The sequence below is a fragment of the Diadema setosum genome, chromosome 15, assembly GCF_964275005.1.
Source record: "Diadema setosum chromosome 15, eeDiaSeto1, whole genome shotgun sequence".
Lineage (NCBI taxonomy): Eukaryota > Metazoa > Echinodermata > Echinoidea > Diadematoida > Diadematidae > Diadema > Diadema setosum.
The window spans coordinates 10,481,824-10,504,395 of NC_092699.1; the positions used below are offsets into that span (position 1 = coordinate 10,481,824).

General features: G+C 38.7%; 1 protein-coding gene across 1 annotated transcript; it reads right to left on the minus strand.

Moving 5' to 3' along the window:
* Positions 1-5,898: 5,898 nt before the first annotated feature.
* Positions 5,899-10,230, minus strand: LOC140238506 (alpha-2,8-sialyltransferase 8B-like). Its single transcript, XM_072318411.1, has 2 exons — positions 9,728-10,230; positions 5,899-6,241 (listed from the first exon to the last, which is right to left on the minus strand). The coding sequence occupies exons 1-2, from the start codon at positions 10,213-10,215 to the stop codon at positions 5,899-5,901; spliced, it is 831 nt and encodes a 276-aa protein (XP_072174512.1). The 5' UTR covers positions 10,216-10,230.
* Between the last annotated feature and the right edge of the window lie 12,342 nt (positions 10,231-22,572).

Consider the following 22,572-nt stretch of genomic DNA (forward strand, 5'->3'; position numbering starts at 1 on the left):
CAGACCTTGGGTCACATCTAGATACAAAACATTTAGATACAAAAGAGAAGGAAATCGTCTCACTCCAATCTTCCAATGACCATCTTGCTGCTATTGTTTGAACCATGACATTGATTGAAATGAACTCCGTACGTAGAAAAGCAATCTAAAATGTCTGAGGAAAAACGTATCCCCTCCATCCGTCCAACACACTCAACCTCACCCGGTGGACAACAACAAGGAGATCATAATCACCCCCTCGCTATCTCCAACCGTTTTAGCGTCCTAAGCGATCACCTGATGGACAGCCAGTGCTCCGCTCCCAATGTCACAGATTGACAGAGGAGGATGCCCAAAATTCTATTGACTGCCAAGCACTAACCCTGACCGCACACAAACAGGAGGACATCACCGCAACGCTTGGAGGAAGCACCTGCGCAGAAACCAGAGTGATTTATGTCTATCCTCCCCCAAACTCATTCTGGCAACCGACATTATCAGTGGTCGTAATGAGGTTACAGTCAGTAATAGAGGCTAGGCTACCACCAACCTTACATTTATGATTACATATCAAAGACACCCTGTTGCGAATAGCTTACCCCATAGCTCATCAAGATTGTATTACTACTAGCTGGTATTAACCCGGAGAAGGACACCCAAACTGCATATATTCTGCTTCGACCCTTGAGAGAGCCCCTAAAGAGACCCATAACACAAGATCTCATTGGACATCCATCTCCAAGGAAAACAACCGATCACTGAAAAAGAAAAATCCTTCATCTACACAAGCAAGACCCACAACTGCTGTATCTACAAGTCTATTACCTCGGGAAAGCCCCCCCCCCCCTCCCCCCCCCCAAAAAAAAAAACAAAACAAATAAGAGCAGGAAAGCTTCTTCAGCAGCAGGTAAGCAAAAGCCACCCAACCCTTAGTCAGAAGCAAACTTCCACTGGAAAATCAGACCCTATTTCGGCAGGAGAGAGATCATGAGTAATTGAGCCGGATTTCCCTGTAAATCCTGCAAGAATCATATCTTCATTAGGCCAGGATGTTACTCCATGGGAACAGACTGAACGTAACCTAGCAATATTTAATACCAGGTACCATCGCGTACCTCACATTCTCTGAGCAGGACCAACACTCCACGTCTATCAAGTGCCAGACCTGTCTCCTTGCAGAATCTTCCACAACATCCTCCCACCTGCATTCAGCAGGACATACTGACTATTAAAGGGAAGGTAAACCCAAAGAACAATGTGGATTGAGTGAAAGCAGCAACATTAGTAGAACACATCAGTGAAAGTTTGAGGAAAATCGGACAATCGATGCAAAAGTTATGAATTTTTAAAGTTTTGGTGTTGGAACCGCTGGATGAGGAGACTACTAGAGGATATGACGTATGAGTGGACAACAATACAAAGAAAATATAAAGGATATTCAACAAAAATTCACTTTTCTAGAATTATGAAAGAGCAGTGGATCAACCGCTTTCAGAAAGCAGGGGGAATAATTGCTACCCTTAACATATGTCAATATCAAGTTGATGGAATTTGTAATTTTCATGAAAAATGGATTTTTGCAGTATTTTCTTTATATTTTCTTGATATTGTAGTCCACTCATACGTCATAACCTCTAGTAGTCTCCTCATCCAGCAGTTCCAACACCAAAACTTTAAAAATTCATAACTTTTGCATCGATTGCCCGATTTTCTTCAAACTTTCACTGATGTGTTCTACTAATGTTGCTGCTTTCACTCAATCCACATTGTTCTTGGGGTTTATCTTCCCTTTAAAACATGTCACTACACTCAGGGGCTAACATCACTAAAACGGTCATACGTACACCTTGGAAATCCCCCACACCCACATGCTAATCGTACCACCTTACTCCAATACCCTCGGGATTTCCCCAGGACAGAGTCTCGGCGCTGACGCACATATCATTATTGGAATCACTCTAGCAGACCACAGCAAGGACCATCCACCTCCTCATGCACCCAGCATTCCCCACGGACCAGATGATCATATTCACCTTCACCAGCAAATATTGATAATTCACCTGGCTGGAAGTGGCCTATATGTCTTCTAGCTGCCATCCCTGACACAGTTCAATCAAAGCACTTGCAACTCAGGAGGCACCACCAGCATATCTCCCTTCATCTTGTACCTTCTAATCAACTCAGATGTTACATGCATCCAGGAACACCGGGTAAATCAGCAGGGGATTCGGTCCCTCTTGAACTTAGCCTTTTGACAAGGCCTCGTGGCTGAAGATTGAGACTAACTCGCCACACCGAGAACTGCGAGAAACGGGTGGACGCGAGACCGAGTTGCGCAGCCACGAGGCCTTTTGAAACCTGGGTGTTTTTTTTTTTCCCCACCGCCTCCCGACGAAGGCGATAAGAGTTATTCATATTTTCATGAGTCAGAGCACAGTTGGTATGCTAATGGGACGTGTCAACGCTGCGTTGGCAATGCAGGCATCTACGGATGAGCGAGCCGCCGACAGGCATACTTATGCGTATTCACTAGATGCGACGGCGTGGTGAGCAATGCGATCGCAGATTGGCCGCTACCCTACAGGGTAGCAGAATCGGTGAGAAACAAGGCACAAGATAAGAAATTCATGTCAGGTTTCAAAAGGCCTCGCGGCTGCGCCGCTCGGTCTCGCGTTCACACGTTCTCTCGCAGTTAGTCTCTTTCACAGCCACGAGGCCTTGCCAAAAGGCTATCTCGAACTTGGACAGCCAATTCCTCACTTTCCTCAAAGCCTACGATGAAGATTCTTACCAAGGCATTCCCAAGATCGGCAGCAGCAAGGGAGGACTAGTCACTTTCATTTGCAAAATTCATGGACACAAAAGAACTCAAGTGCGACACTGCTCAAGTCCTTGCCATTTTAACTGAACTGAACTGAAGCCATTTCGTTCTCCTCCATTTGGATCTCTGGCTGTTGGCATTTCTGTCGTTCCGTTATTGTGTGGCATTTTCGATGAAGAAAAAGTCAGAAGTCTCGATGGTGTGTTCAAGATGGTATCCCACCGCTGCCACCAGTGTAACAAAAGTCGGGGGATAATTCCTCTGCTTCTGGCCGGCGTGAATGCAGGGAATTAACCGGGAACATTCGTTATCAGTTAATTAGGGTATAGATGTACTGCAAAGCATGGCACCACACACAGCATTCAGTTCAGTCGAACATTCAGTTGAGAGCTAAACAGCTAGTATGAAGTAAAACGGACACGATCTCTTCCGGGCATGACATGACAGCAAGTTTATTGTCGAAATTCAATCTCGCAGTGTCACAAATCAGAATCTCATCTCGCAATGTTACAATTCAAAACAGGCTCTCTGGGCTGAATCCCAAATCGCAGTCTCTACTTAGACTCGCGGATACGTAGTCCCTCTGCTCTGCTCTCTTTTTAATGATCATAATTTAGTGATAACAGCAGTATTTATAACGGCGGGTTGACCTTGATAAGGTCGGCGGCTAAATCCACTCGTCCTTGGTCTTACGTAACTCAGGGTCGCACATTACAGCAACGACCCTGAGCGACGTACGACGAAGGTCGCACCCTGCCGGACCACGCCAGAAGGCCGAGAGTGAAGCCACAATAAACAATTCAAGGCCGCAAAACACGTCTTTCCTTTCAGAGCTCGCTTGGACAGCAGGGACAGCTACCGAGTACAGACGTAGCAGTGTAAGGAGATATTCAAGGACGGGGCGAGGACAGAAGAGAGAATAGAGACGCAAGGTGGCAAGGACGGAAGAAAGGACAGAGAAGCAAGGTCGAAAGCAAGGATAGAGCGAGGACGGAGCAAGGACAGAAGGAAAGTTACGTAACATGAGCGAGGCAAGGACGAATGTTTTTGCTGAAACAGCAGTTACAAGAGTGAGAGGAGAGCGCAGCAATTTCGCTAAGGCAGCAGTCCTGAAAGTGAAGAGAGCACAGCAGTTTACATTCGTAACAGTATCAATGTAAATACGTTTTGCAATGGAGATAGAAATTTCAAATAGACACGTCTCAACAACTACTCCCAAGTGGCACCTCACTTGACGAAGTCAATGAGTACCACATCTGCTTATCTGCCATATCATTACTCCTCAAGCCTACCGACACAAAGTTCTGCCTGAAAATCGTTGCAGGCGATTTTAATGCAGACACCTCCCGTGTACCATCGAGAAAGTGCACAGCAGAGATTCTATAAAGAGTACCATCATCTCAGAAGACTAGTCTCACAGTTGTGAAATGCTCCTAAGCTGACTACGTCTTCATGTCCGATGATGGCTCTAGGAAATACAATCCAATATCGATGGCTTCATCATCCCAAGAGAGCTGTTTCGTGGCCTTAAAATCCTCCTGGAACACCCGCTCAACACCTTGGACCATCGTCCGGTGCTGGTTACTGCACACCTTCCAACAAACGACTCTGCTGTTTAATCGTCAAGGATGTGATTTTCAAGAATCATCTAAACCAGTCTGCGTAGCTCAGAGATAAACAATCATTATGGCCATCGGACTCCAACAAGATTGCAGAGTAGAGCAGATGTTGGCATGTTACTAATAATGGTAGGGTCAATGTTAGATCAATCGTTAGAGGGTCAAGTGACACTGACATTGGCAGGGGAATAACAGCAGAAGAGTTAGGTTAAAAAGAGATAAACAAGAAGGATTAAAGGGGCATTCCAGACGATTTTCATAATTTCACATCATGCAGTACATAAATCAACAGAAACAATACTTTTTAAAACCTTAAACAAATTACACTGAACAAGGATGATGACACTGGAGGCTCACATATTTCAGAAATGTAGCAGTATGTTAAATAAACCGCTTGCTTGCGAGTTTACTGTGTATAATCTATGTATGCCTTCTTCTTTTGGTCTGCTTCCTTGAAACCTAACTCATGCATTTTTGTGGTAAACTGCCATGTCATCATCCTTGTTCATTGCATTTTTTTTTATTACAGAAATATTCTTATTCTTCTTCCCAATTATCATAAATTCTGACACTCTGTCCTCAGTTAACTAATTTATAGCTGTTCATTAAAAATGTGAATATCATCCTGAGGTCTCCTTTAAGAATGAATTATGGTACTGGCGGACGTCGAGTATATCAGATGTGTCATTAAAACAAATACAAGAACGCAAATTTATTTTTCAATCTGTTGTGAACAAGAGGCAGGTTTACATAGGTTCACTATTGCACTACACAAGTATGAATGGATGGCTCAATCACGTCAATTAAAAGAAAAATTCTGCCACAAATGAATACTTTGTGTGCATCTATGCTTATTCTTTATTCTCTTGAATTAATGCTGCACTGAAATAAATCGGGTCATTTTTGTTTAGTCACGATTAGATAATTTCAGTTTGCATAATATAAATTTCAAATCGTTCCAAAATCTATAAGAAATGGTGGGGGAGTGGTCGTTTCCACAAGTGGAATCAGTAGCCTCAATATTTTAAGCTTTCCGTTATTTGAAATAGTATTTCGAATGTTGACTGTTTTTGATGTGGCCTCCATGCTTCCTTACGTATTACAGTTGTCAAGTATGCTGTATAGTTTGTTTTAGATGTCTTTAATCACTTGTTGAATTCTATATGCAGTGATAATGAGGACGCTTAACTTTACAGGTTTACAAATTTCTTCTCTCTATTATGCCTCCTTCAAGGAAGAAAGGTGAATTAACTTGAAACTTGTGTGCATGATTAATAAAAAACGGTGTAGACGCGGCCAGATAGTACAGACAATTTGTACGCACCCACACACGCACGCACACACACACACACACACGCACACGTCTCTATCATGCCTTTGTGCACAAGGTAGTACAACATGTAGTGGAACGTCCGCTTAGTTATGCATATTCAAGAAAAAATCCGAAACTTCTGAATTTTATACGTAAATATAGAAATATCAAAACCCATCATTTATGTCATCCAACTCGTCCCCTTTCAAGTGCTCCTTGTGCTTCAATCTTTCCCTAAGAAAGTTGTTATTCCATCTTCCGCCGCAATCGTTCACGATGCGGAGGGCGCCCTTCTCGTCCAATTTGAGGAAGATTTTGAACTCATCCGGCATTTCATGCTTGTTGGTCGTGTAGTTGATCTTGGCGTGTTCGTAGTAATGCCTGAACAAGGTGCGATTTGTCGGGTCTTTGTAGAACGGAAAAAAACCGAAGAGCTGGATTCGAGAACAGAAGTGAGTGGCTGCTGCGTAAACCGACACACCGGTACTTGGAAAGCTCAATTTAAGAACTCTGCACATGAAGAAAGAACATGACATTTAACAGGAATGATTAATATATATATATATATATATATATATATATATATATACATACATATATATATATACATGTATCATATATATATATATATATAATTATATATATATTTAATGAAATTCAATCAACCAACACAGTACTGTTTGTAGCAAAGCGCGATGAAACTCGTATGATTTTAGTCTGAATTCAGTGTTTTGCTGAAAATCTATAGCCCACTTCTCGTTATGCTCGTATTATTGCAAAGCCGATTACTCCACATTAACCATCACGTCGTATTTGTGTCAGGTAATTTCAAGATGTCTGTGTCCATGCATATTATTGGGTAAAATATTTTGAAATTTTTCTTTCAAAAAAGCAAGAAAATTGCCACACCTCGATATCTTTTTTTTTCTTCCTTGCGGGAGAGCAAAAATAATACTTTTTCCCCCGGTGCACATTTTTTGATGAGATATTTGGAATTTGTTTCAATCTCAAAACTATACAGAGCCTATCGAAAAGGACCGATCGGGGATCTTTTTTTTTTTTTTTGCATTCTTATGAATGCAAGTCAACGATCTGGTGCACACTTCTCGTAATATTTGGAAATTAATTGAATTAAAAACAAAAAGTTGTTCCCTCATCTCGGAGTTATTGAGGAACAAGTGATTTGTGTCCATCAACATTTCCATGGGGGCGGGACAAATGCCGCGTTGCTGCCCGTAGGATCGACGCCCCTGATCATCCCTGTGTATGCCCAAAGGTGTATCTTGACTGAGTCATCGTCGTTTGCTCAATGATTCAGGAAATAAGGGGGGGGGGTGGAGAGTCAATTCTGGCGATTTTATTTTGTCGATTTTTTTTTTGTCCGTAATCATTTTGAACAAATAGATAATCCCGAGTGGTGTGGGTCATAGCATGTATACATGTAGGCCTGTATTTTACGTTTACAACATCTGGTCCATGCTGTAAGACGATATCAATATTTTTGCGAGCGAGCGCTTAAGAAAATTATGCATCCAAATCCTAACAGGTAGAATGTTGTTAAGCTCTCTGAAGGAGGGAGTAAGAACGTCATGCATTTATGCCAAAATTCATACAATCACCATGATCCCATTTTTTTCTTCTTCCGTTTTTTTTCACATTTGGGGGGGGGGTGGGAGGGATTGTGCAGGCCATTCTCCCTATTCCATGGGGGTGGGGGTCGTGTAGGCCTATTCCCCATCCCCCGCGATTTACGCCCCTGTGTCGTTACCATTGCAACGCAGTTTCCATACGCATTCGAAACATTGTGTCCTGTTCCCTTTGTGCCAAAGAACAGCATGAGCGCCGAACTGCATGAGCAATTGCTACAGAAAGTACTGTATAGTTTGATCCGAATATTTTGTCCTGCTTTATTATTTTCATGGGATGCGGTTACCATAGCAACCCTCTTTCCAACACGTTCAAAAAAGTCTCAACCCCGACACCAATGTGTGTGTACCAAGGTTTATTAGCATGTTGCTTGAAAAAAAAAAAAAAAATGCTGAGGAACTTCTGCAATCCGCAATATTTTCTCAAATTATTGCCATGGTTGCGTTATTTAAGTTTCGAAAGGGAATTTCTTTCTCAAAATCTGCGGCTGAGATGCTTATTTATCCTTTGATTTCTTCTCGGGTGGATTTTCCGAATTCGACTCTATTCCCAAATACAATCCGACACGAAGTCTACGATCATTATCAAATGAAATGCTACTCCAAACACCCAGAATTAAACATGAATGGGGGATCACGCTCTCTCCGTTATGGGACCAAAATTGTTGAATAAAAACCTATTCAGTTAAGGCCAGTGTCATCCACAGAAACATACGAATCTAAACTTAAAACGTATCTGTTCCTCTCACACTGAGGACTAAAACTGCAATCTATAATGTTCGGCACAATTGTGTTCTTTATCTGGTATGTGTTTGTTTATTGTTTGCCATTTTCTTCTCTGTTGTCATGTTTGTACATGTTGTGTATCTTTTCATTTTTTTGAAGCGAGATGAGCCCCGAAAGGTGGACCTGTGCACTATACAAGTAGCAGCTATTATCATTATTATCATAGCATGCCGTTTAGGCTAAGTAGCTCGCTCAACAAAAGCATGCCCTGATTTATGGCCAATCGTAGCATAGTTTCCAATACAAAAAAAAAAAAAGAGGAAAGTGTCTCGCACATCTTCATCCCAAAATCAATATTGATTGTTAACGTTCACGAGCATTGCGATAAACCAGAGAAGAAATTCGATGCGCAAGATTTAAAACGCACCGATCCTATACCGCACGCAGTGGACTTATCGCCATTTGCATAAAAAAACACCCCAAAACAGCAACCCCCCCCCCCCCAAAAAAAAAACCAAACAAACAAAAACAAAACAAAACAAAACAAAACAAAACAAAAACGAGAAGTGGATTTCTCTCTTCTTGCCTCAAAACTCATCAAAAAAATAATTTTCCTCTCTATGTAGATTTCTGAAAAGTAACCCTTCGATCACTAATTTGAAGCTACATTATCGAGTAGCGCGCTATTTCGTCATCAGGTTATGAAAATTCAAGCTCGAGATTCTGAAAATAGCGCGTCATTTCGAAACGATATATAGGGCTAATGTGAAAACTGTAATGATTTCAAATTACCGCGCCAATTTGAAAGCTAAGCTCGAGAAAATGTCCAGACCCAAACTCGGGAAATTGTCTAAAAAGCCTGATGATTTGCGAACTATAGAGCGCAATTTGATAATGTGAATTCGCCTCAAGAAATTAGCGCGATGAATCACATCATGTCTACCAGTACGTGACCCGACTGATCGAGGCAACCTGAACACAAATCGCGGGTATTTCTTGAAGGCACACGCGCCATCGACGCTGTTTGCGCATGCTCAACTATCGAATTAGCTCGGGGAAAAAAAATCGGTCTGATTATTTTTGGGCTACTGCGAATAGAAAATGAATCAGCGCACTAATTTGCGACCGCGAAAATAATCTGGAGCTTGGATTTTCATCGGGCTGGTGTGGAAACGTTTATCTTGCTACTGACATTGGAATTTATACTTATTTAAATCAGCGATGAAATGCACAAAAGAAAATTGAAATGATGGTAATATTCAAACGTATACTTATTTTGTAATAGCGATTTAATTCACATATTTGTAGTAATATTCAATTTAGACCTACGTAAGGAAAATGTATGCACTGCGTGTATGTACCTTTAAATAATCGTTCATTTCAAAGATTTGTCTTTTCAATTTGTTAGTGAGAAAATAGAAAGGGAATTGAGACTTTGCCGGAAACTGTGAATATCAAATTACCGGCTTCAAGGATGTATGAGTTGCATCAGACTGAACGGATTCAGTCCTCTCGAAATAACGTAAGACCGTTATTATTGTCGTTTTTGTTTGTCAATTTTCACAATATTTATTTTCATATATTTACAATTATTTCATTTTACCTAAGTGTTCTATCTACTCACTTTTTAACTTCACTTTTGATCTCTGCCGGGCTGTAGGCGAAACCAAAGTGGAGATTGTAGAAATCATGCAACGTCGCCAGCGCTGTTTTCAGATGATTGTTGTGGGCCATAGACCCGAAATACCAAAGGATGCTACCGTTCATGCGGCTTAAGTCTCTTAGTAGTTTCGAACATAAGCGTGGTAACCCGTCGATAGTGATGTTGCCGTAGTTGTCCGTACAGTACGTCAGGTGCCTGTATTGTGCGGAATTCAAAGTCATTAGACTGACTTTCGAACCGACGTCCGAAGCGAACTCGCCACCAAACGGCGCCAGATTCATTCGGATAACAAGATCGGAGCTGTCGATGAGGTGGCCGCACTTGCTGTTTATTAGCACACCAGAGTTGCCAATGATAGCACACGTGTGACAGTTCCACCTTTCCCTCATGTTGGTAGTCTGGTTGAGTTGCGCTATCTTTTTGACGTTAGTCGAGAATCGCATATCCATCGGTGAAATGCCAGTTTTGAATAGCTGGAGGGTTTGTCTCAACGTCCGACGCTTGGAAAAAACCTCTCTGGATAATGGTACGGAACATTAACAAACATTAAGAACAGTCTATAGTTCGGTCACATTACAAAGAGAAGGCTGAAAATTGACAAAGAGTATACTGGTAAAACGTGGTAATTAATATTGTTTTCAAAAGAAATAAGTGTATAATATGATTTCCTAATCAACCATAACGAATCATTGTCTATTGTACATTACATAGACTTGACTCTGTTTACCAACAAGATACCATGCACTGTTACCAGCCAACACAAAATTTCCGTTCGTCTAATCAAATAATACCAACTCTTACAGATGTTTTCAACGTGAACATTAAAACCTACCTCATTATCTACTCTAGTAAATACACTTCTTGCGTGTGTGTTTATTCATTCCTATGTTCTATGAATAATTTGCTATAACGCATCATATCCTGTCCATGTTCAGTTTCCAAAGCTGCACCAGTAGTAAAATGAGCAACAGTTTCATACTGAATCTTAATTACTGTTATTAACAATATAACATGCTCTTCAGGTTCAGTCGACATCGTCTTAACTACGGTTAAATCTGTTCTCGACCAGTTAAGAAAATAATGATGTAAAATAACGTTAAAAACAATACTAGCACAACGTTAAATTTGATCGAAATCTGATAAATTCGGGGAAATTGGGACATTGTGAAGTTTAAGAAAATAGGTCATGAATAGTCAATAGAAATATGTAGCTGAGTGAGTTGATGTGTCATTTCCTAACAACTTGCAAGAAAGTTTGTAGGCTACACAGGATCTTTAATATATAGAAATGTAGATTTCTTCGACATAGATTTTAACACGTTATGCCGCAAATTTAGACAAAGAAAGAAAGAAAGAAAGAAAGAAAGAAAGAAAGAACATTCATGCCTCCCCGTTGGCCTGGCCCAGTAATCAGACACCAATGTAAACGAATACACTGTAGGACGTTACGCCTGGTATGCATTGATTATATACTCGCCTCATTTTTGCTATCTCTCCCTCATTCCCCCAAACATCGGGACAAAGAGACGCCTCCAAATGCTTTGACAATGTGTGGAAACCTGAAAGATAAACATTTAAGCATGAAAATAAGATGACATTTATGTCACTAATCGAGACACAAAAAAGGACAAATTTCCCAAAACCAAAATGTAGGTTATCTGAATGCAGTCATGATCACGATTATAGTAAATTCACTAAGAAGTGGGCAGTGTGATTCGGAAGGAGCCCTCGGTGCATCAGCATTGAGAAGGGGATTGCAGTCAAAAACACTGTGAAGTAAAGTTCTCTGAAGTACAGTAGCCAACATCCATTTCCTGGAAAAAGGAACAGCATATATGTTAGAATTTCTCATATCATATCTACAATTATATATAACTTAAAATAACCTAATAAACTTTTTTTTTAATCATATGCTTAAAAGATAGATTAATGTTGCTCACTGATAAATGTGAATATCTTGCAACCTCAATAGTTTCCATTGGTAAAATATTGTAGTAGTCGTGTGGGCATCATAATCGCTAAGATTTATCGGTCGAATAATTTAAGTTTGAAGAAATAATATTCTATTTACATTTGACATACTAGAATTGGCCCTTATTACCGAACAATAAGTCAAATGCGGGAGAACTAATGAAATGTGCAATTTAGTTAAAATCTTTTAGGTAAGAATTTCAATCTGGTGAAAACTCCAATGTTTTTGGCTAATTTGTTGCAGATAACACGAGTGTGCTCATTACATCTAGATTTATTAGCAATCGTAATAAAATAATATATAAAATTAACTTGTTTTATCATAATATCTTCAAATTTAATCTCTATATCACATATATTAATCTGTTTATTGGTAAATATATATATATATATATATATATATATATTTTACATTAATCACAAGACTATTACAGTCGAACTAATCAACAAGTTTACTAAATTCCTTGTTGAAATTACTTTTAAGTACATGAGGATTATTATCGGACATTAACACACTCGTGTCATCCGCAAATAATATCATTTGTAATTCATCAGAAACATTGACTAAGTCATTGATGTAAAAAAAGAATGGAGTGGGCCTAAGATGGACCCCTGGGGCACGCCGCATCTTACCGACATCAACTTTGATTCTACAGCTTTAGAAGTCACAAACTGCTTACGATTACTTGAAGAAATTGCAAACCATTTCAATATCACTCCACGAATTTCATACAAATAAAGCTTATGTAATAAAATATGATTAGAGTATCGAATGCCTTACTTAAATCTAAAAAAAATCCTATCATTATATCACATTATCCAAAACATTTACAACTTTATGAACAAATTCAATAATAGGCCAACAGTGGCTGTTTGTTATAATATTGCACTTATACAAAAATTTTACAATTCGTGAATATACGCATTTTTCTAAAATTTTTGAAAACAATGGTAAAATAGAAGCAGGAACATAATTCGACATCTGTTCTGTATCTCAACCTTTAAAATAGGAATAACTTTCGCAATTTTCATTAGTAAATGATAAGTAGATTATTGCACATATTGGGACAGACAAAATATGAATAACTTTCTGTACCCTAGCTACATCAACATTATTAAAGCCAGGACTCTTATCTTTTAATTAACACACAATATTAATGATCTCTTTAGGAGTGCATGACAAGAAAAAGGCACTTGCTGGGTTTTTATGAACGTATTGCATACATTTGTCGTATCCTATATCATCACATTGTCCTGCCACACTTTCTCCAATATTGGTAAAATATTCATTAAATGCATTAGGCCTACTAATTGCATATTTCCCTGTAATTTCTCTATCATTGCAATGAAGAGTCGTGGGTAGCACATTTTTCTTAACTCCAGAAAAAAATTATGCCATTTATTACCTTCAATGACTGTGCTTCTAAGATTGTCAGAGGCCTTTTCTAATTTCTTTCTAAAATAAAATCTTCTTGCATCTTTGATATCTTGAGTCACATAATTTCGTAATAGTTTATTATTTGCCATATCTCTCTTGAGTACATTTTATCAAATATCTTTTATACACAATATACTATTTATGACATAAGTTTCTTCACGCCTTATTAAACCATGGATTATTTCTGAACTTTTTCTCACTATCAGGAATCTTTTTCAAAGGAAAACACAAATTGTAAATGAACTTACACACCAAAAATTCATCATACGGTACATTGACATCGCTAGCATTGACTTTCCAATTTACAACATTTACCTCTTTCACAAATTTACAAACATTATCATCATTCATTACATTTTTATGTGCTGGATCTGAATAATGAAAATCTAATTCTAAATGAGAAAGAAAAAATACTGGAAAATGATCACTTGTATCTGCTGATAATACACCAGTAATCATATCCTCTAACTCATTAGTAATTATGATATCAAGTGAAGAGAATGTACTATTTATGCGAGTTCCGTCTATGAATAAGTGGGTATGTGTAATTAACCGTACTAACATCTAAAAAAATCAACTAGTTTTTCACAAACAGAAATACTCGATAAGTTAATGTTAACATCTAATAAATAGATTAACTTATTTTCTTTATTTACAATCATCAAATTTTTCTTCAAAATTTCAGTAAAAGATTGCACACATTGAACTGGTTGGCGATACACCGCACCAACTATGATATTCTTAGCATTTTTTTTTTTTTGTTTCAATGAATATAGACTGAAATCATAGAACATTTTGTCACAGTGTGTTACACGTGAACTAGCTTATTGGTCTAGATGAGGCAGTTTGATCACCCGAAGTGAAATATAAGAAGAGATAAAGTACCGTTGAAATTATGTGTGCATTTATTGAAGTGTAATCAAGTCTTCAAATCATACATCCGGTCGTACAATATAATAGTCTTCTGAGCTCAGAGCTTAAACATATCTCGCAGATTAAATGACTGTTATCCCATATATCAAATACTAACAACCTTCTAACTCCAAAACTAATAACTCTCAATATGTATCTTTTGACTTATAAACTAACTCAGTAACCCAGTACTATCACACTCCTCACAATATTGACATAATTATGAGACGGCGTGGGCATGTGGCTTGCCACAACAAAAGATATCCCTGACCATAATGTCGGTCAGCGTTCAGAGTTCAGTTCAATACAAACTTGTGGTTCCTGTTTATCATTTATTGGGAAATGTTGTCATACTGACTTTGCTTCGCGAATCGGCGTTCTCCATATGCGCCGACAGCCTTGCGTCCTTGGAGACGGCGAACGCGAAGCGCTTGGAGAATGACGCGAAGCGCTTGGAGAATGTGTCGGGGCGACAACGACGTCCTCCGACCGGTCGACCGCGGTTCAGCGAAGGCGACGGATCCAGCCCGTGTAACCGGCGTTGCTGTGGAGGGGGTGCGTCTCGAACTCGGCGAGGGAAATCCGGGCAACGGGTCAGGCAGCGGCTGAACAGGAGACACCTGTGGAGTCTCGACCCGGTGATTGTGTGAGCTTATCTGGACGAAGCTCCACTATACCCTTAACAGCCGTAGTTGGGCCTTGGACACCCCAGTTGTGGCATCACTGCTAGACAAGGCTCTGCAGCGTCTGGTCTGTCTGGTGGCAAGACAGGGTGTGGCAGCTTCACTTCTTGTGAGCCTGCCTATACATACGCTGGCTGCTGCAAACTTAACTATGCCGGGAAACAATCTGCATGTGGGCTGCCTCCAACCCGACTAAATTTATATGCAAATTCACTTCCTCCCAGACTGGAGGGTATTTAAACTAGATTTAAATCAACTCCTTACACATTTACCTTTAAATCATATCTACACTAAAATGTAATTTGCTGTTTACATAATGCAGCTCCACAACCCCTCTTATTTTCTCTACCATTACGCACAAGATTATACCCATTTATATAAAAATAGAAACACATTGATTGAAATTGTACATCAAGAACATTAATGACATGATTATAGAAAATTTTATTCATATTTCTACAATTCACATGCAGGCAAGAAAATGATATTTCAGACATACAATGTGTAATTCCATTTTTTGTTCAATTCAACAGGAGTATAAAAGGCATGCGAGGGTTCAAAGTCTTCATCATTATTGTCATTTGGAGGAGACAGATATTGAGATACTCCTTTCATATATGATTTCAGAGATGGTAAAAGTGATTTTTTTTTTTTTTTTTGTCAGGCACCATCACAATGGCAACATGGCTACGGTGGCGATAAAACGCAGGCTCGAGTAGTTCTTCCCGCTCTTTAACTCCTATAGGGAAATCCCACAGTCATTTCGAAGTAGCGTTTATTATCTTTATACAAGTGATTGTGTATGTTGTTTTCGTTGAGTCAACAACGTTTTCAAGGTTTTTGTTTCCTCACTTTTAGTAAGGTTATACTTTTCATGCGTGTGTAAGAAAATGATAAGTGCAAATTTAGTACAGTCTAAATGTAATATCTAAGTCGTAAAGATACAGGAAATATAGAATCGTCATATGAAGCAAAGATGTTCTACAGTCACAACTGCCTAATTAGTCAAACAGTTGCAGTTACCATGGTTATATGGATGGACTGAAAAATTCGATATGCGCCAGTGCATGTGTGCGTTCAATGATCAGGGCTCGAAGCCGCCATCTTTCCGAGTAATCTGGAGTATAACTTGATGATATTCACTAATCGTAGCATGCCTTTTCATTATTTTAAGTGTACTTGAAATTAATTTGAATGGTGTAAGAATATAAATGGTTGAGTACAAGAAGTCCTTTGCATTTTATATGGACTATACGACGAACTGGTGATTTCTTGACCAAATATTGTTCGAGGAATTGATGGATATGAAGTACAGTCTATCTGGTTGTAAGACGAGGTTGAAGTACAGAAGAACAGAATAGTTAACTGTTTTTTTTTTTCCAAAAAGATTTCATTCCTAAATTCCTAATGTCAAATAAACTATTTATATTAATAGATTTGTGCTAATGATTAGAGACTAGTGAAGCTACGGCATTGACATCTCAACCTTGATAAAGCCCCAACTAGTCTACAAAGTCGATATTTTATGTCCTAGAAAACATCAGCATTATAGGCCTAGTTCCCGTGTGAAATTATCATGTTGATGCAGGTGCTTAAAAATAACAAGGCTACCATTCCTTTCCTCATATCAATTAAATAAAAAGGAATGATTTAGCACATTGCACGATGTAGTAGTAAAATCTGCAATTGAGATATGCTGGGCAGAACGCAGTGTCCGAAGCGTTACTACAAAGAAACCGATTCTAGAGGGTTTTCACTTGCCATATCGCTGTTCAGGCACGATGTTCTGCTCCGTTACCATGACTGATGCGAAAATACACAAACTTGTGAGTCCGACAAAGGTGATCAAAATCCATTGCGGTTCCATGGTAATGGATATCCGATGCCTTCGGTAGACCTCTAGAGAAATTCGGAATCCAACTGGTACAACGGCACATGATATATACCTCCGATATACCACTCCATTTGATCCCGCCCGAATCTCTGAAGCAGCGAATATTTCACACGGAACTGTTACACTCGCTACTTGCCATGCGGGCACGGTCGACTCCTTTTTCAATCATTTACACCAGGTACAGTATACAGCACATTTTCGGAAATAATATCGGAATTCTTTGAAATGTGTTGCCGAGGGGGACGTGTCTAAGACTCAAACCTCACTTAAACTTCCTGGCTTGTTTTTGCTGCTTTCTTCACACTATGGACGCGTCATCATCACTGGAATGATGCCACCGCTGATCATAGTTGGCATATCGCCAGTAATGTATGTGGGGAGGAAAACAAGAGCGCTTACACGAATGCTCACCTGAAAGCGAGACAGACAGACGGACACACACACAATACAAACAACTCATGTAGTAAATGCTGCGTTTACACCATGTTCCCGGCGGCCATGGCAGACACGTTTCAGGCCACCGTCGACAAAACAGAATGGACGTGAGACAATGCAGCCGACAGGCAAACGTGACAGGCCGTGACTGCCGTGGATACCGTGGCAGATTTTTAAAATGTCCAAAAAAAAAAATGCCACGGCAGTTCCGGTGCTAATGAGGAACCTTGTATCCTGTGATAAAATGGGATAAAAGTAACAAGACCCGTATTAGGCTACAAAATATAAAAGAATTTAAAAAATGGAGGCCTGATCAGTCGCCTTGAGAAAGGGTCTGTGAGAAAAGACGCCGTGAAAACAGGGTTCACTGGGACGAGTTTACCGGGGTGAGAACAGACGCCCTGAGAGCAGGGTTCACCGGGGTGACGACTGGACCAAACAAGATTAGAATTCGAAGGGGGCAAAACGGAGCACTATACGTTTCGGGTGAATGGGACTGGCGTGGCTTCCGGGAACATGGTGTAAACGCAGCATTAATTGCTGAATACTCGAAAGTAAAAGTAGCAGAGTAGTAAGCATGAGGGTATGCGATAGGATCCCACTTTCAGGATCTTGAGTTGTCTGAATAAAGGATTATGATGAGCTGGAAGCAAAATGTTTACAATCGTGTACAGTGCTTGATTTGTTTTAGATCAATTATATCTTGTATGACAGCATTTATGTATAGTTAGTGTTCGGAGTATTGTAAAACATTATAGTTATACAATAGTACAAGGAGTTTCCTAGGAAACATAATTATTTCGTTTTTCGAAGAAACTAGTTGCCTTGGTAATAAGGGTGCGTAGAGTTACGTGTTTTTGTTTTTTTTTACGTGTTCGGACGGAACCATATTTCAATCCAGGATTACGCCTATACCCTGTAGACTTTTATATTTGTCAGTGGAAATATTAATGTTATTATGTGCATTGAGTGAGAATATGTAAGATTTATGACACAAGTGTTTCATATAATGTCATCAAAAGATAACTTATAATGATGATGATAACAATGATAATAATAATAATAGTAATGATAATAATAACAACAATAATAGCAATAATAATGACAATAGGCCTTAATTACCCAGCCTCTACATTGTTGCCACTGCTCTACCAGAGGGCCCTGCTATTATTATCACTCTAGCTTTGCCAGGTACCCATTTATAATTTATACACCTTTAAATAGTCAATAGGGACATAGTGGGTAAAACAATCTTGTCCGAGGACGTAAGCAAGGGGTGGGATTGTTTGTTTGTTTGTTTTTAATCCTTCAATCGGATACAATTTGAATACAAATTTCAAAAAGTACAAAGACAAACAAACGCAAGTGCAGTGAAATAAATCGATAACAGTGCACAAATAGATACACATAGGTGATTGCATAGAGAAATGTAGATACACAGAAACATAAAATAAAACATACCGGTTTTTTTTCAGTAAACAACAGAGATCATCGAATACAGGAGACCACAATCGTAAGCGATTAAGCTTGAAACGTATTCACGCACAAAAATTCTGGAAATAATAACAATTAAGCACGACGCTTCAGAGAGAATTTTCTCCCGCAACTGTGCATGTTTTGTACTGATAATGATAATCCTATTTTTTGTTTGTCTTGTGAGTGTGTGTATGATCACGTGATACATTTTATAAGTGAACACATAGAGTGCATGCTTAATCGATCTCTGAAGGTTAATTTAGGAATGAGGTTATCCACGGAAATCTGGAACTTCTCAAGGATGAGTTAGGATGTGAGGAAATCTCTGGGATCTCTTGGAGATGTTTAGAAAAATTCCAGAATAGTTTTAGGACCGTGTAAGGCCACAGGAATTGTCAAATTGAGTAGAGTTCCCCCAACTCCTTCACTCAGAGAGTATACGTCACCTCTAGCTCTTAAGCCACTGATTGTAGGCTTACTTTAGAAGCCCTACTCTCTAAAAAAATCGAGTGAAACTATTCACTCTTGAAGGTGAATACAAAAAAAGAGAGAATTTAGAGTGAAATTGGAGTGAATTTTGAATGAAAATTGGTTATTTTCACTCAGGGATCACTCCAAAATCTTCGAGTGATCCCTAAGGACACTTGAAAATGAGTGAAAATTATTTTTTTCACTCGAATTCACTCCGATTTTAATCAATCTTTTTTTTTTGTATTCGCTCCTTCAAGATTAAATATTTTCACTCGATCTTTTAGAGAGCATATTTTCGGCTAACTTGTTACGTTTTGAGGACAAAATTGGGAGATGTTTATTTTTTTTCATGTGTTAGATTTATACTGTACCTTGCTGGATAATCGCTTTTGTTAGAATAAGGGTCTAAGTACTGGAATGAACTCCCTACGGAACTTATAAGCTGCACCAGTCTAACCTCATTCAAACGAAAATTAAAACAATATCTTTTGAGCAGCTACGGCATACATATTGTATAATACTTGTTGTTCAGTATTCCCTTCCCCCCTTGTCTATCTTGGCTATCATATTATATTAGTAGTCCGACTGGATCCTAGCAAAGTACATTATTATTTTTTGATCAGTCTGCCTGTTGCGCTCTCTAAGCACGTATTGTTACACTCGATTGTTGGAATTCTTGCGCGTGACAGCTGTCTGTTACCATGGTCACACGGCCTGCATGATATAGGACCCCGTTGGAATTTGGCTCCTGAGCTCCATTGTCCTTGTGTGTATATTTTATATTCACGACAAAATTCGTATTAGCCCACCTTCCATTCATGTATTTATGCCAAACTGTTACACCGTCATCTATACCTTCACACCCACTTGAATCCTTACAATCTCAGTCGTTGTTCTCCAAATGCCCTTGCTTGTAATAGGTTAAAGTTGCAACATTAGTAGCAACACTTTGATCTGATCTTTGTTCGTTTTAATCGGATCCTCCAGTTATAGTATGGTATAAAAAATATATCTGTACTTATACTTCCCCTAATCTGATTTTATCCCTGGACCTGCGGCTCTATAAAACCTTGCTTTTACGCAGGCCTCATCATATCTTTTTTTTTTGCATTATGATCTCAGTTTAACTCGCATGTATACATACCTAGTGTATATACCAAGACAAACTTTTGAACATTCCGGTGAAGTTGCTAAGTTCAGAAAGGAAAGCCAGTGAGATTTTGCAAACAAGTGGGAAATCACATTCAAAATTAATTTAGATATTTGGCCATTGTTAATTGCGCCCTAAACGTCCATGACAGCCATTTTTCAAAATGGCTGTCTAATGTGCCACTTCTATGTTTTTGCAAATTTCAGAAGGGAAAAGCTAATAAGATTCTGCCCATAAATGTTAATTACATTCAAAAATAAATCTAGATATTGGGCCATCGGAAATTGCGCCCTCAACGGCCATGGTAGCCATTTTTTTTTTCAAAATGGCCGCCATAAATGCCATGTTTTCTTTAAAAATGCAAATTTCAGAAGGGAAAGCCATTTTTTTTCTTTTTTGCAAACAAGCGGGAATTTACATACAAAATAAGTCCAGATAATGGGCAGTTGAAAATTGCGCTCTCAATGGCTAAGGCAGCTATTTTATTAATGGGCACCATAAGCGCCACTTTTTCATTAAAAAAATGCTAATTTTAAAAGGAAAAGTCGATGAAATTTTGCTTACAAATGTGACTCTGCACCTCAAAACAAACAAAAAGTTGCCAGACATAAATATTTAGTTAAGACCATATTCTGAAAGAGCAGACTTTAAGCTTTAAAATTATGTATAACTCAAATCAAATGGACTCTCCTAACCTATCTAAATATTGGAAAGAAAGCACAAACTCAGGAAAAGTGTGAACTGAGAAAAGAGGCTCTGAAGTACAGTGTCTATTCAAGCGCTTAGTCTTTACCAAACCGTGCTGGCTGTGCGATGAATGGGACAAAAAACAGGAAGTAATCCGCCAGAATAACAACAATGAAGGGATTATAAGATTAAACTGAAATTTAGCATGCCTCATTAACACATAATTAATGCCAACTTTCAAAGCAGTGGCACTATTCTTTCAAAAGTTATTAGAGTTGAAAGTGAAGAGTGTGGACAAGATTTTTCAGAAATGAAAAAGGGATTCTAAAGACACACCTAATCACACTATTCTACCAAAAATGTTCGAGATAAACTGCTAAAAAACACACTTTCTTGCCCGTTTTATGATACCAAATTTTAGCATAATGTAAAAGAAGACCCGCTCTTTCAGAAAATATGAAAAATTCAAGTTCGGCTAAGTTGACCAATTTCACTTATTTTCAGTCCTCACGCAAATTCAGCGTGTGCGACTTTATGTTCGTTTTGAGGTGCACGGTCACAAATGGGAAATGACATTTAAAATAAATCTCGATATTAGGCCATCGGAAATTGCGCCCTCAACGGTCATGGCAGCCATTTTTCAAAATGGCCGTCATTAATGCTATATTTTTGAAAAGATTTACTAAAATCACAAGGGAAAGCCAACGAGATTTTGCAAACAGGTGGAAATTACATTCAAAAGTAAACTTATTGGGCCATTGCACATTGCCCCCTCAATGGCCATTCCAGCCATTTTTCAAAATGGCCACCATGAATGGTTTTTTTTTTTCGTAAAGTGTTGCAGACGTCAATCATAATTTCCACAAAGGTGGAAAATTACATTCAAACTGAATTTGATAATAGGCCATCCAAAAGTGCACCCTCAACAGCCATAGCAGCCAAGTTTCAAAACAGCTGCCATGGATGCCCCCCCCCCTTTTTTTTGCAAAAATTTGCTGATGTCAGAAGGAAATGTCAATAAGACTTTGCAAACAAGTTAAAAATTATGCTCAGAAATAAATTTCAGTATAAGGTCTTCTTAGAAGGCGCCCTCAAGGGCCATGCTGACCGCCATGGATGTCTGTTTTTTTAAGATATGCTAATTTCAGAGAGAAAATCAATGAAATTTGTACATAAGTTGAAAATCATATTCAAAAGAAAATGATATACGAGGTTATTACAAATGGCACCATTAACGACCATGGGAGCCATTTTACAAATGTTCTCTATAGATGCTATTTATTTCTTGAAAATATGATAATTCCAGAAGAAGACAAAAACATTTTTTGTGCAAATTGACAAAAGACATCCAAATAAATTCAAGTTTGAATTTGAATTTGAATTTGTAATGAAGATATTGAGCCACCATTTAAACATTGTCCCCAACGGCCATGGCAGCTCTTTGTCAAAATGGCTTCCACACACTCCTGTTTTTTTAATTTGCTTATTCCAGAAGGAGAAAGCTATAAAATACTGCTAAATAGCCATTACATCTAATGCGATATGGTGTTCAAAGAAATCAAAATTAAAAAAAAAAAGTTCCATTGATGGGTTAGTTCTCGATTGATGTTTTCAGTTTAGTTCTGATTGCAGTATTTCGCGTGTGACGGCTAACATTATGAATATCAAAGGTATGTGATTTTATGGAAG